Below are 13,597 nucleotides of genomic sequence, written 5' to 3'. Positions count from 1 at the left end.
AATGTCTTAAATTTGTTACAAAAACAAAAATGTTATAAAAAAATAAAAATTAGGTTGGTTTAATATTTAAAAATTAAATTATCTTTATTGTTGCTAACTTCGGGTTTAATGTTTTTTATTCTAATTTTTTTGTTTTTTTGAGATAAGTGCGTCATCTTTGGACTCATTTTAAAGGTTTTTTAATCAAGATGACACATATGTTGTAATTGACGTTGACGTTTTAAACCGGAAATGATTGTATTTTCATTAATATTAAAGTTAAATATGTCGAGTTTGGACTCATTTTAAAGGATTTTTTATGAAGTTGACAAATATGTCAAAATTAAAAGTTGAAAGTTCGAACTTTTTGGGTTTTTGAGATAAATGCATCATATTTGGACACATTTTAAAGATTTTTTAATAAAAAATACATGATGAAAGAACACCATGAAGTTGTCCATCTATCTATTATATGATAACTAACTTCAGGTTTAAAATGTCAACCTCAATTTTGACATAATTTCAATATTACTCGAGATATAAGCATCTTAATAATGATAAGAAATTTAATAATAGTAATAGTAATTGTAATTTTTTATTCTGCCATCTCTTTTTGCTCTCTTCCTTTAGGTCTTTTAACTAGCAGTTGAGATTCTTATTTTTAACACCTCTTTTACTTGTTGGCGAGAATTGATTAACATTTACTGTTGCCTGGTATCTATAGATTTAACGATTGACGAACTCATGAAGATTGACATATTTGCATTAATCCATGAGGTTTTTAATGAAAAATTTTCCTTATTACTTCTCTGCGCATATACAGGTGTATCTGAATTACTTGGTCAAACTTCACCAACGTGATTCCAACTGTAAAAAAGTTCCTATAAACATGTGTTTAAAAATGCTTCCTTAAAAAGTAGCACTCAACATTCTTTGGTATTCATTCATTAAATTTTTGGTAGCTATTTAGACAAATTATTCGGCGAAATTATTAGTGTTAGAAAATGAACATTTTCGTATAAACTAAATCTATTTCATAACTAATTCCCTTACATCTATAATGATTCTTAATTTTGCTGACTTAATTCAGATACAAATGTTGACAATTGAAATAAATTCTGTTAAATTGTAATAATTATAAAATCAGTTTTTGAACCACTCTGTATATAAAAAAAAAATTAACAAGCTGTACAAAGCTTTCTTTTCCTTTCTTTATTTATTTCATTTCTCCATTTTTCATTTCATACCTATTTAAAAAAAAATTAGTAATTTTTTTTTTCAAAATTTAAATTATTTTTTTTATTTGGACTTTTTCTAACGGATTTTTTTTATTTCTGTTTCCGTTTTCCTTCCTTTTGCATGGATGTGTTACCTTCAGATGAAACCTCTCAGAAAAAAGGTATATATAACTTCCTTTCTTAACACTTTTTTTTTTTAATTAAATTTTTTTGAAAAACAAATTTTAAACAACCATAAACACACTTTTTTCTGTTTGTCTGTTGATGTTCTTTTTGAAATTTATTTGTGACAAGTTCTTTTTTTGTAAAATATTTTTGTAGTTCTTTTATTTGATTTGGGGGCATGTACAGAATTTTTTATTTATATATTTTATTAAAAAAAAAGAAACTCAAAAAAAAGAGAAAGTAATATTATGAATACAGACAAAATTTGTATCTCCTTTCTTTTTTATGAAATAATCAAAAAAGCTTTCCGCTTCAATTTGTTGTTGAATGTGATTTCGTTTTTTGTGTCTATTTTTTTATTGTTTAAATAACAAATAACACTTTATCTAATTTTATGTTTTTCTATGTCCGTTTTCAACCGATTTTTTAGACGAACCGATCTCAAAAGGTACGTAGCAAGCACACTTTTCAAAAGCCATTTTTTTTAACATGCACACAAAAAATCGTTTTCGTTTTTATTTACCTATTTTGAGTTAGTTCTTTTTTGTTTGTTTGTTTTACATACAAAAACAATAACTTTTTAGACTCGTTTCGATAAAAACAACGTAAATCGTTTATGTATTAACTTGACTAAAATGATTTTTTATTTTTTCATGGATGGTTTTCTCTCTCCCCAATAGTATACGAAGTGATTGAATCAGAAGGTATTTAATTATTTATTTTTAATTTACTATTTCGTTCTAAACGCAGCTTTTCGTTATCAACGTTCAGCTTTACACCACAACCATTTTAAATTTTGCAAAAACATAATAATTTAAGCTTGTGCTACGTAAAATTTTAATCCTATTTTTTGTTTTATAATTTTTTTAGTTAATCATTCTCGCTGTGTGCCTGTATTCATGATACTGCTATTCGACGTAATTTATTTATAATAATATTTGATGTAGTTTTATCATTGCTTTTATTTATTTTTTGTTTTTAGTAATAGGAATTTTGTGTATGTTTTTTTAATGTTAGTGTTTTTCTTTTTTTTTTTGTTATTTTTTTTCTTCCGGGTGGAATCCAGAATCCGACAACACTCATTCAGGTACTGTTCGATCTTATTTCTTTTATATATATATATATTTTTTTTTTTAATTTTAATTAATTTTTTACTTTTTATACGGTAATAATGCTTTTTTTTTATTCGCTTTTGGTCTGTAACACAAAAGGGCGTTTTTAAGTTGGACTTAATTAATGAGGGTTTTTGTAAAGAAGGGGTGTTCGATTAACATTTTTTTTAAGGTAAGTATTTTCCTAACAAGTAGTTTTTAACTTTTCTCTTTATTATCTGGTGTTTATTTGTTAATTAATTACGTCATGTTAAAATGGTGATGGTCTGAATTTTTTTATATTTTTCTTTTTAAGTTTAGATAGTACACAACACTGATTGGTGATTGGAGATCCGCAATGTTAATGATGTCTTAATATTTTCTTCTATTTCTTTTTTTGGGCATTGGAAAAATACGCACGTGAAGTTAGTGCACTACATTACATTACATTACATCGTGACCTCAAAGACTTCTATTGTTCATTGCTTTTAACGAACCTTAATGTCTTGCTCGGTGCTCCTTTGGAGACATAAACTGCGACCCAAAAATCGAAAATCTGATACGATTAATAGCAGAGCAGTGGCATAAAACATGTTCAACCATCTCCTCGTCCTCCGCACATTATTATTATTGCTGCTGGGCTGAGGAGGGTGGCCCCTCTCGTTACCGCGACCTATAAGATCTATTGTAACTTTAGCCCTCCAAAGGTTTAGGGCAAATGTAGGTCCTTAATGAACCTTAGTATTGTCCTGAGGTCTTGAACCTTTATGTCGGTAGGTAACAGGGGAGTTTTACTGAAGACGTTGTGCCTTAGACGTCCTCTGGCGACGCAATTGCACAGTATATGTTCAGCAGTTTCTGACTCGTCGTTGCATAGTTGACAAGTTTGATCCTCAGCTTGTCCAATGTGGAAGAGGTGGTATTTTAGGGGCGCATGGCCGGTTAGGTAGCCTGAGAGCGTTCTTAGATCCCCTTTGCTGAGGCATAAAACCTCTTTGGTTTTGTTTTGCGACGGAGTTATCATACTCTTCGCTTGTCTGTGACCTGGAAGTTCTTTCCAGCGTAAGGCTATCTTTGAAGCCTCCCAGTTGTTGATTATTTGTTTTAGGTGGCTTTTTTGTAGTTCACATCCAGGTTGGGGTCCAATGAAGGGCGTGTTTGCTGCCTCTTTGGCCAGCTTGTCGGCCTTCTCATTGCCCTCAATGTTGCTGTGACCTGGAACTCACCATAGGGTAATATCATTGCCCCTAGCGAGTTCTCTCAGGTTGTTGGTGCACTCTCTGATCAGTGCGGAGCCACACGTGTAGGCCTGAATTGCCTTTAAGGCGGCCCGACTGTCTGTGAAAATGTTTATGGATGCACCTTTTTGTCCCTTCTGTAGGTTCTAAGCGGTGCAGAAGTTTATAGCAAGAACTTCTGCTTGGAAAATTGTTAAGTCCGAGCTGAGGGGCAATTTGATGTCGCTATTTGGTCCACTGATGCCCATGCCTACTCCAGATCTTACTGTCTTTGAAGCATCGGTGTACCAGGCTAGGGCTCCTCTTTTTAGTTGAGGCCCTCCTTTCGCCCAATCATCCCTGCTACTAAATATGACCTTATACGGTTGGTTGAAATTGTATTCCGTCGGTATAAAGTCCGTTTTAATTTCAATCAGGTGATTTAGACATGGGTCTTTGAGGATCTCGAGGTGTCCTCTGAGATTACCCTGCATCAACTTGAGTGAAGAAACTGTTTTCAGTGATAAGGCACTTAAGGCTGCCTCCTTTTGTATATTTATGTGGAGCGGTGTGAGACCGAGTAGGGCTTCCAAAGCAGCCGTCGGACAGGATCTCATTGCACCCGTTATGTTAAGACATGCTAACCGCTGGATTTGTGCCAGCTGTTGTTGAGCTGTCTTATGTTTTGTTTTTGGCCACCAAACCAATGAGGCGTAGGCGACCATGGGTCTGATTATTGCTACGTAGGCCCAATGAGCCATTCGTGGTTTGAGACCCCAGTTCCTTCCTAGGAGCCTGCGGCAGATCTGGTTTGCCATGATGGCCTTTTTCCTCACCTTATCTAAGTGTGAGTTCCAGTTTAGTTTACTGTCAAGTATTACCCCTAGGTATTTAGTTTCTGTTTTGAAGTTAATAGTTCTACTTTCAATGGAGGGTGCTTTTATTTGTAACTTTCTTCTCCGAGTGAAAGGGACTATTTCGATTTTATTGGGATTGATGCTGAGCCCATTGCTTCTGCACCAAGTACTGGTGAGTAGTAGGGCTTTCTGCATTAGTTGAGTTATGATTGAATCATATTTACCTCGGATTGTGATTACCAGGTCATCAGCATACCCTTGTATCTTAAATCCGTTTTTAGTTAGGGTGTTCATCAAGTCATCAACTACCAGGCACCATAATAGAGGTGATAGCACTCCCCCTTGGGGACATCCTCTTAGCGCCTTTATAGTCAACGACTCGCCTCCCAGACTGGCTGTGATCTGCCGACATTTCAACATGGCTATACACCACTTGATTGTCGACGGATGTATGTCTTTTACGTTTAAAGCCTTCTCTATGGATTCATATGAGGTGTTATCAAACGCACCCTCTATATCTATGAAAGCACAAAGGGCTATCTCTTTAGTTGCAATTGCCTCCTCTAAGGTGCTAGTCAAAGCATGGAGAGCGGTAATTGTTGATTTTGCTTTCTGGTAAGCATGTTGGCTAGGGTGGAGTGGATTTGTGAGAAGCACTCCATTCCTTAGGTATTGATCGATTACCTTTTCCATCCCTTTGAGGAGAAATGAAGTTAGGCTAATTGGTCTGTACGCCGTGGGGTCCGCGTTTGAACGCCTACCACCTTTAGGTATGAAGACCACCTTTACTTTCCTCCATAGAGTGGGTATATAGCTAAAGCTGTAGCTAGCTATATATAGGAATATTATTATTGGGAGAAGTTCTTCTAAGCCTTTTTGCAGAAAGATAGGCAGAATTCCATCTCCTCCAGGTGATTTTAGGGGCTTGAAATTCGAGGTAGCCCACCTTACTCTGTTGGGTGTGAAAATATTCCCAGCTGTGCTGCGAACCCTACCTGATGGACGGGTTATGTCCATTACTTCAGGGTCGGCATCTGCATGGGGGCAGACTTTTGAGGAAGGAAAGTGTGTGCTCAGTAGGAGCTCCAACGATTCCTTGGCATCCTCTGTATATTTACCATCGTGTTTGCATAGATGGCCTAGATCAGTGTTGTGATCTTTTGCCAAGATCTTATACAGACGAGCAACTGTAGGCGTATTGTCTATGCCTTCACAGAAGCTGCGCCAGGTTTTTCTTTTGGCTTTGCGGATAGCCAAGTTATATTCCGTTAGGGCTTTTCTATAGACATCCCATGTTTGCTCGAGTTTGGAATTCCTGACTTTATTATATAGTCTTCTAACCATGACTCGCTGGTTTTCAAGGTCCTTATTCCACCAAGGCACATTGGATTGTGCTCTTTTGTGTTTTATTGGACAGCTTGATTCATACGCACTATGTATGAGATTGTTTAGTTGAACAGAGGCTATTTCGAGATCCTCTCTGCTTTCAATCTTTGTTTTGATTTCATCAGCCTCTTCGCCAATGTGTCTACAAAAAGAGCACCAATCAGTGAGTGAGGGGATTCTGAATTCTGTTTGTTTTGTCATGTCTGCTACAATGACAAAGCGAATATGCTTGTGATCCGCTAAAGTGATTTCACGCGAAACATGCCAGTTTGCGATTTGCGAACTAAGGCGAGGCGTGGCTAGGCTTATGTCTAGCACCTCTTGTCGACTCTTGGTAACAAAAGTCGGTACGTTACCTCTGTTGAGGATATCTAAATTTGTAGTTTGAAGGTATTGGTAAAGATACTCACCCCTTTTGTTTGTGTCTGAGCTGTTCCATGCGAGATGATGCACATAGTCAGCATTCAATATCGTCGGCTAGACCCAACAAGTTGAGGTGTGTCTTTAATTGGCAATGCCCAGTAAAGACACCCATTAGAATTCTAATGCTGCTACGAGCAAGTCCTAAAATATTCCCGGGTTTGACAGTGACGATGTTGATAAACAACTTAGTCTCATTCCAGGAGAACTGGTCCACAGTAGCCGAAGTCTCTCTTTAGCTCAAAGGTCCAATCCTATGTTTGGCAAATATCATCGCAAATGATATACGAACTGCTGGCTCTGGTCCCATAAACGCTTTTGCACTGCCCTCTAGTGCTAGCTCATCTGGCACTTCATTGGCAGTAACCAGAGTGATCTGGGACCCAAATCAGAGAAACTCTGGTATTACAACTCATTGTCAGTGTGTTTAAAGTTCTTTTACAGTCATTAACCAGAGCCTGGAGAGCGGCCTCACTGTCTGAAAAAATTCGTACTGTCATGTTCTTGACCCCTCTTTCAAGAATGATTTTAGCACCCATGTCAATATCAAATACTTCTGTCTGGAATACAGTACAGTATGTACTTAGGCTGTAAGCTTGTTTAATCCGAAGTGTCTGGCAGTATTTGATCCCTTCCGGCCTTTTTGATCCATCTGTGCAATACGACATGCAATATATTTGCTTGAACCAGAGAATTTTCGTGTTCTCCTATCGAGCATTAATTTAGTGCACTAAAATTATATACATATTAATTATACTTCATATTGAAAAGTAATCCCAATGTTTCTTCACTGCACTGTTTTATTGATTAAGCAGTTTGTTAATAATATTTTTGGAGTTAATATTAATGGTTTTTATGAGTCAACAAAGTCTGCCATAAGAGAGCTTAATTTAAAACCTAGAAGTTGTGAAACGTTAAATATTGTTTACGATCAAAAATTCCTTAAGCTAAGACATTGCCAATTGATTACATGTTTTTGGCAAATTTTGCCAAAATGACTTTCTTTCTTTTCTGACTCTGTAACTGAACAATTTCCAGAATAATGTTTGAGCAATTTAAGCTTCTATCCTTCACATCTCAAATAATATCCATGATCTTCTTGGTCGACGACGGGTTTGATATAATTTCCATTCTTTTATTGTTGGCACCACGAGATTTTTGAATTGCTTGTTGACAAGTTGTTCTTGATATCAGCAACATCTTTCATACCTATCGGTCTATATTGTAATTGCAATAACAAATCAGAATCCTTGAAACCTTGGTGGGGATGATTTAAGTTCTGTTTGTAGTCTTCACTGAAGACGGTAATGGGTTGTTTCTTAGACAAAAAGACATCTCACGAAGCTCATAACTAACCCTATATGATTTATGAATGCTATGTAGAGCTTCGATTAATTTTCTGTTTGAATCTGTTGGTACAAAGGTTTCAAAATGTCTCTTGTATGATTAATTTATCTTTTATTTGGGTGTTCAAGTACTGATAATTCACACACAACCTCTTTTAGCCTTCGCTCATTTTGTTAATGATTACCGTGGATGAATAGGCAGAATGATTTGGTTTAATTCAAATTCGGGCTTTAATTATTTCTTATTAGAGGAGCAACGATATATTGACAATGCGATTAATAGGAGGAAACTTTGAAACTTTTAAATGTTAAGTGGTTTAGGATTTTGAGGAGGATTTCTGGGTTGCAGTACATGGTGGTACTAACTTTGGAACCAAAATCGAGGCCAAAATGAACCAAATAATTTAGGGCAAATACCACCAAGAATTTCCTTAGGTTACAGAATAACTGTCTGCTCAATTTGTAGGCAATTAAGTTATAAAAGTCGATATAGTTCTTGTTTGATGCTTTTGCCTTCTTTTATATTTACCAAAACATGCTAGCAGAATTTCGAATTTATCCGCAGTAGATCTGGAAACAAAGGAGAGATACTTGAAACTCTTGGTTTTCGTGTTTTTTTTTTTGATGCATTGAGCAAATATAGCTCAATTTACGCGAGAAGGAAATTAGTGATCATAAGGTAATTTTTTTTTGAGAGGATAGGAAGATATCTACTAGCCTATTCGGTTTCTGTCTTTATTTGAAGAATTAGCTATGCATGAAACATGTTTTTAATTAGCACCAGATTGAAGTCATATTCAGGTGGTTTTAACGGACAAAATTAATGTTAGTAACAAAACTAATAACTTTAATAATGAACGTTGTACTTCAAGGAATTGATGCGGATTTCCTTGGTTTTTATCTTTCATAGCTTGGGGTTTTCTCCATTAGTTAAAGATTTATATGAAGTTATTTTCTGAAGTTGAGCCTTCTTTAATAGGTGTAGGTGTGGGGAGATGGAGACGCTGGATGAACCTGTTGCAGGATTATTGTGTATTGTATGTGGTACAGGAAGGAGTTTTTGGAGAAGCTAGGATTTGGGGGGGATCGAGGAAATGGTTTGGCTGAGGGTTGCGAAAGAGGAGAGAGTGTACGTGGTATTTGTGGTGAGAGGAAGTGCTGTGTAGTGTCTCTGGAATCTATAATAAAGAAAAAAGGGATTTAAATTTAAAAAGAGGTTAGGTGTGGTTTATGTAAAATGTTTGTATTCTAAAACTTCTAGTCAAAACGATACTTTTCTGGAGTGCTGGTAGAGTTATGGTAGTACACTAGATCCAAGTATCTGTGGAAGCAAATGCAAAATCTAGTATTTTTTTTGCATGGTTGTTGTATAGTCTATTCAGATCTCTAGGAGTCCATTCATTTATACTTTGTGGTACCAGACTATAAATGTTTTCTTGTTACTCATGTTTGTTGTTTGTCGATCAATCGTTTGTTGCGCAAAAGAAGAGTGTTAGGAAACTTGTGTTTTAGAATGAGCTCATCAGTTGAAAGTTGATAGTCTCCATGCTATGTTGATAATATACAGCGGTGGTCAATTAATTAAGGACAGTGGATATATCACGAAATAATTTGGTTTCACAAATTTGCGACACATTTCAACTGGAATTACATTTTAACAACTAATTCCTTCTTCTTAAAGTTCTTTTAAATTAGTATATTCTTTATCTGCCACGTGTAGTGGTACTTTGCCATAAATTTATTGTATTGAGCTATTACATGAAGTTATACAACTGGCAACCTTTTTTTCAGTTTTAATATCCAGTTTTCCACTTTACATTCTGGAAGCGTAGTAGCATAAGTCTTGATCATCAGAACTATTTTATTATCATGCCAGTTTGTACCGGTTAGTTTTTGGCAACATCTGTACAATAGTCATAGACACCTCTGTCCTTCTTTTCTACCACTTTTGAAGGTATTACGGGACACTTTTCAATTCTATTTTATTTGATAGTTCCCGTACATCCATATCTTTTACCTGTAAATGAGTCCAAGTACAGCAGACTCTCCTACACCAAGTGCTGGTTCCTTTATAGTTGGTTTTCTTCCTTTTTTTTTTGTGGTTGTGGCATTTTCTTCTTTATCCGCTGAAGTACCAGCTGTATTTTCTCTCATCGGTTTTTTTTTCTTGGTATGATTCAAATTGCATCAAATACTTACACAGAAGGTTCGCAGAGCTTTTAAAAATTGTTTTTTCCGTGCTTATCAAAGCCTTTCATAGAATTCTGTGTATTTCAAAAATTTTGAATTAAGCATTTGCATCAATTCTCGTAGTTTTGCAAATTTGTCACCCGGAGCTATGTTATTATTATCTGCACAGTGGAGATATCTTTTTATCATTTCGAATCTATTTCTACTCATAGAATTTGTTAGTGCCATATTGCAAGATTTGGTTCCTAACTCCCATCTCATTCTACATTTAGGAACAATACAATAGATAGATAATAGTACTATAAATGGCTAAATTTTTTAGGTTAAGTTTCCCACAGAACTACAATTTTTAAAATTTTTTACGTAAGCTTTCACTATCTACCGCTATGTGGCACGAATTTTTTTAAATTCGAATTACTTTTAAAAAAAGTCACCAGATCTAGTTACTTTTCCAATACCAACCTAAATGTAGTAACTTTTTAGCCCCCCAGATTAAAGTTGGTCACTTTTCCTATACTTATAACATTGGAACGTGACGTCACCAGGAGCCGTTCCTGATCCAGACCCGCCATTAATACACTACTGGCCAAAAAACACTTTACTTCTTCTTCATTGGAAACTCGAAAATTAAGTTCACTCTTTTGCTGTGCGTATAACGTCGTTATTTCTGCCAAAAATGATATAATACTATCATCAAGAAAAAGCTCAATGCATTCCACCGGATTAGAGGGAATGAGTGGTGATTGCATCAGTTTCTCAAAGTTCGGAAGTTCAGAAATAAGATCGGATTTTTGCCAGTTTCTTTTTTTTCGGGAACTTGTTTTGTATTTCTGACAAAGGTTCGTTGTCACTATTCGACTCTTCGTTAGTTTTAGTAGTTTTATCACCAATTGTGAAAGTCTGCCCTTGATTTGTAATTTTCGCCATAGCTTCAGCTTGAAGCTGTCGACCATCCAATTATTGATGTCGTTCCTGCTATCTTCGGCACTTTCAGCACCGTTTAGCTACCGTTTTTAGAGACGTGTGGCTAAACCCGAATGATTCTAGTTATAGATCTAGAGTTAGTTCTAGTGACAGTTCTAAGTAGTGCTAGCTAGCATTAGATAGCGCTAGGTTGTATATTGTTATTGAAGTAAACTAGAACTAACTTTAGAACTAGAATCATTCAAGTTTAGCCGTCTTTAGAGACGTGTGGCTAAACTCGAATGATTCTAGTTATAGATCTAGAGTTAGTTCTAGTGACAGTTCTAAGTAGTGCTAGCTAGCATTAGATAGCGCTAGGTTGTGTATTGTTATTGAACTAAAACTAGAACTAACTCTAGATCTAAAACTAGAATCATTCAAGTTTAGCCGTCTTTAGAGACGTGTGGCTAAACTCGAATTATTCTAATTATAGATCTAGAGTTAGTTCTAGTGACAGTTCTAAGTAGTGCTAGCTAGCATTAGATAGCGCTAGGTTGTGTATTGTTATTGAACTAAAACTAGAACTAACTCTAGATCTAAAACTAGAATCATTCAAGTTTAGCCGTTTTTAGAGACGTGTGGCTAAACTCGAATGATTCTAGTTATAGATCTAGAGTTAGTTCTAGTAACAGTTCTAAGTATTGCTAGCTAGCATTAGATAGCGCTAGGTTGTGTACTGTTATTAAACTAAAACTAAAACTGACTCTAGACCTAGAACTAGAATCATTCGGGTTTAGCCGTCTTTAGAGACGTGTGGCTAAACCCAAATGATTCTAGTTTTAGATCTAGAGTTAGTTCTAGTGACAGATCTAAGTAACGCTAGATACCGCTAGGTTGTGTATTGTTATTGAACTAAACTAGAACTAACTCTAGACCTAGAACTAGAATCATTCAGGTTTAGCCGTCTTTAGAGACGTGTGGCTAAACTCGAATGATTCTAGTTATAGATCTAGAGTTAGTTCTAGTGACAGTTCTAAGTAGTGCTAGCTAGCATTAGATAGCGCTAGGTTGTGTATTGTTATTGAACTAAAACTAGAACTAACTCTAGATCTAAAACTAGAATCATTCAAGTTTAGCCGTCTTTAGAGACGTGTGGCTAAACCCGAATGATTCTAGTTTTAGATATAGAGTTAGTTCTAGTGACAGATTTAAGTAACGCTAGATACCGCTAGGTTGTGTATTGTTATTGAAAAACTAGAACTAACTCTAGAACTAGAATCATTCAGGTTTAGCCGTCTTTAGAGACGTGTAGCTAAACTCAAATGATTCTAGTTATAGATCTAGAGTTAGTTCTGGTGACAGTTCTAAGTAGTGCTAGCTAGCATTAGATAGCGCTAGGTTGTGTATTGTTATTGAACTAAAACTGACTCTAGACCTAGAACTAGAATCATTCGAGTTTAGCCGTCTTTAGACACGTGTGGCTAAACCCGAATGATTCTAGTTTTAGATCTAGAGTTAGTTCTAGCGACAGATCTAAGTAACGCTAGATACCGCTAGGTTGTGTATTGTTGTTGAACTAAACTAGAACTAACTCTAGACCTAGAACTAGAATCATTCAGGTTTAGCCGTCTTTAGAGACGTGTGGCTAAACTCGAATGATTCTAGTTATAGATCTAGAGTTAGTTCTAGTGACAGTTCTAAGTAGTGCTAGCTAGCATTAGATAGCGCTAGGTTGTGTATTGTTATTGAACTAAAACTAGAACTAACTCTAGACCTAGAACTGGAATCATTCGGGTTTAGCCGTCTTTAGAGACGTGTGGCTAAACCCGAATGATTCTAGTTCTAGGTCTACAGTTAGTTCTGGTGATAGTGTTAATTGCAGTTTTAGTTGTTATTCAATGCGAGGATGTTATATACTTCATGGATTTAAAACTAGAACTAACTCTAGAACTAGAATCATTCGTGTTTAGCCAGAAGTCTTCATTGCCGCTATCTTCGGCACTTTCAGCACCATCATCTGGACGATGGATAAAAACAACAGCTACCCAAAAGTCCTCGTCTTCTATTACTAGAATGAGTTCTGCAACTATGAAGGGTCTGAAATTATTAAAAATCTTTATGGACTCGTTTTTCCCATAGTTCCAATATTGGAACTTTAGGAAAAAGTGTTTTTTCCACTCACTATGATTTACCAAGAGCTATACTCGATGCGATTCTCAATTTTCTTAATTTAAAAATTTGTAACTAACTTCACATGCGTACTTAAACACTTTTATTCTTTTAAAATTTCTGTGCTTCTTCTTTTAATTCCACCTCAATTTTTTTCAAACAATTTACCATAAATCTCATTTTTACCAATTCTTTCCTTTTCAATCATTACCAGATCACCGCCCCCACGGCCGCGGAGATATGCCATTATTACCCCGCACCGAATCCACATCCGAATTTCAACCATTAGAAGACAACGAAGTTGAGTATTTCTTCGCCTCCGACGCCTCCGCCGTCATCGAACACACAAATCGTGTGATTTATTTCGAAGACGACGATGTAGCCGCCGTTAAAGACGGGGCTTTAAGCATTCACCGCTTGAGAAGATCATTGGATGATCCTCATTCCCGCGAGATTACCACCTTAAAAATAGAACTCCAACAAATTATGAAAGGCAATTACAGCCATTTTATGCAAAAAGAAATTTTCGAACAACCCGAATCTGTTGTTAATACTATGAGGGGAAGAGTTAATTTTGAAAATCACGTAATTATAATTTTTTGTAATTAATTAATTTTGTTTTAATTAATTTTTTTA

The 13,597-nt window shown here is 35.7% G+C and overlaps 1 protein-coding gene across 12 annotated transcripts in view; it reads left to right on the top strand.

Moving 5' to 3' along the window:
* The window catches only part of LOC111418199 (glutamine--fructose-6-phosphate aminotransferase [isomerizing] 2-like), a 36,501-nt gene that overhangs the window by 15,857 nt on the left and 7,047 nt on the right, over window positions 1-13,597 (top strand). The window contains exons 6-10 of one of the 12 annotated variants that reach the window (XM_023050675.2): window positions 1,358-1,378; window positions 1,813-1,830; window positions 2,063-2,086; window positions 2,449-2,469; window positions 13,176-13,546. In XM_023050675.2, the coding sequence (XP_022906443.2) occupies window positions 1,358-1,378; window positions 1,813-1,830; window positions 2,063-2,086; window positions 2,449-2,469; window positions 13,176-13,546 (455 nt within the window). The remainder of the gene's footprint in view (window positions 1-1,357; window positions 1,379-1,812; window positions 1,831-2,062; window positions 2,087-2,448; window positions 2,470-13,175; window positions 13,547-13,597) is intronic. The other 11 variants (XM_023050678.2, XM_023050676.2, XM_023050677.2 and 8 more) reach the window with 11 other exon arrangements.

Source organism: Onthophagus taurus, chromosome 1 (genome assembly GCF_036711975.1).
Source record: "Onthophagus taurus isolate NC chromosome 1, IU_Otau_3.0, whole genome shotgun sequence".
Taxonomy (NCBI): Eukaryota; Metazoa; Arthropoda; class Insecta; order Coleoptera; family Scarabaeidae; genus Onthophagus; species Onthophagus taurus.
This window is presented reverse-complemented; position numbering and strand designations above follow the sequence as displayed.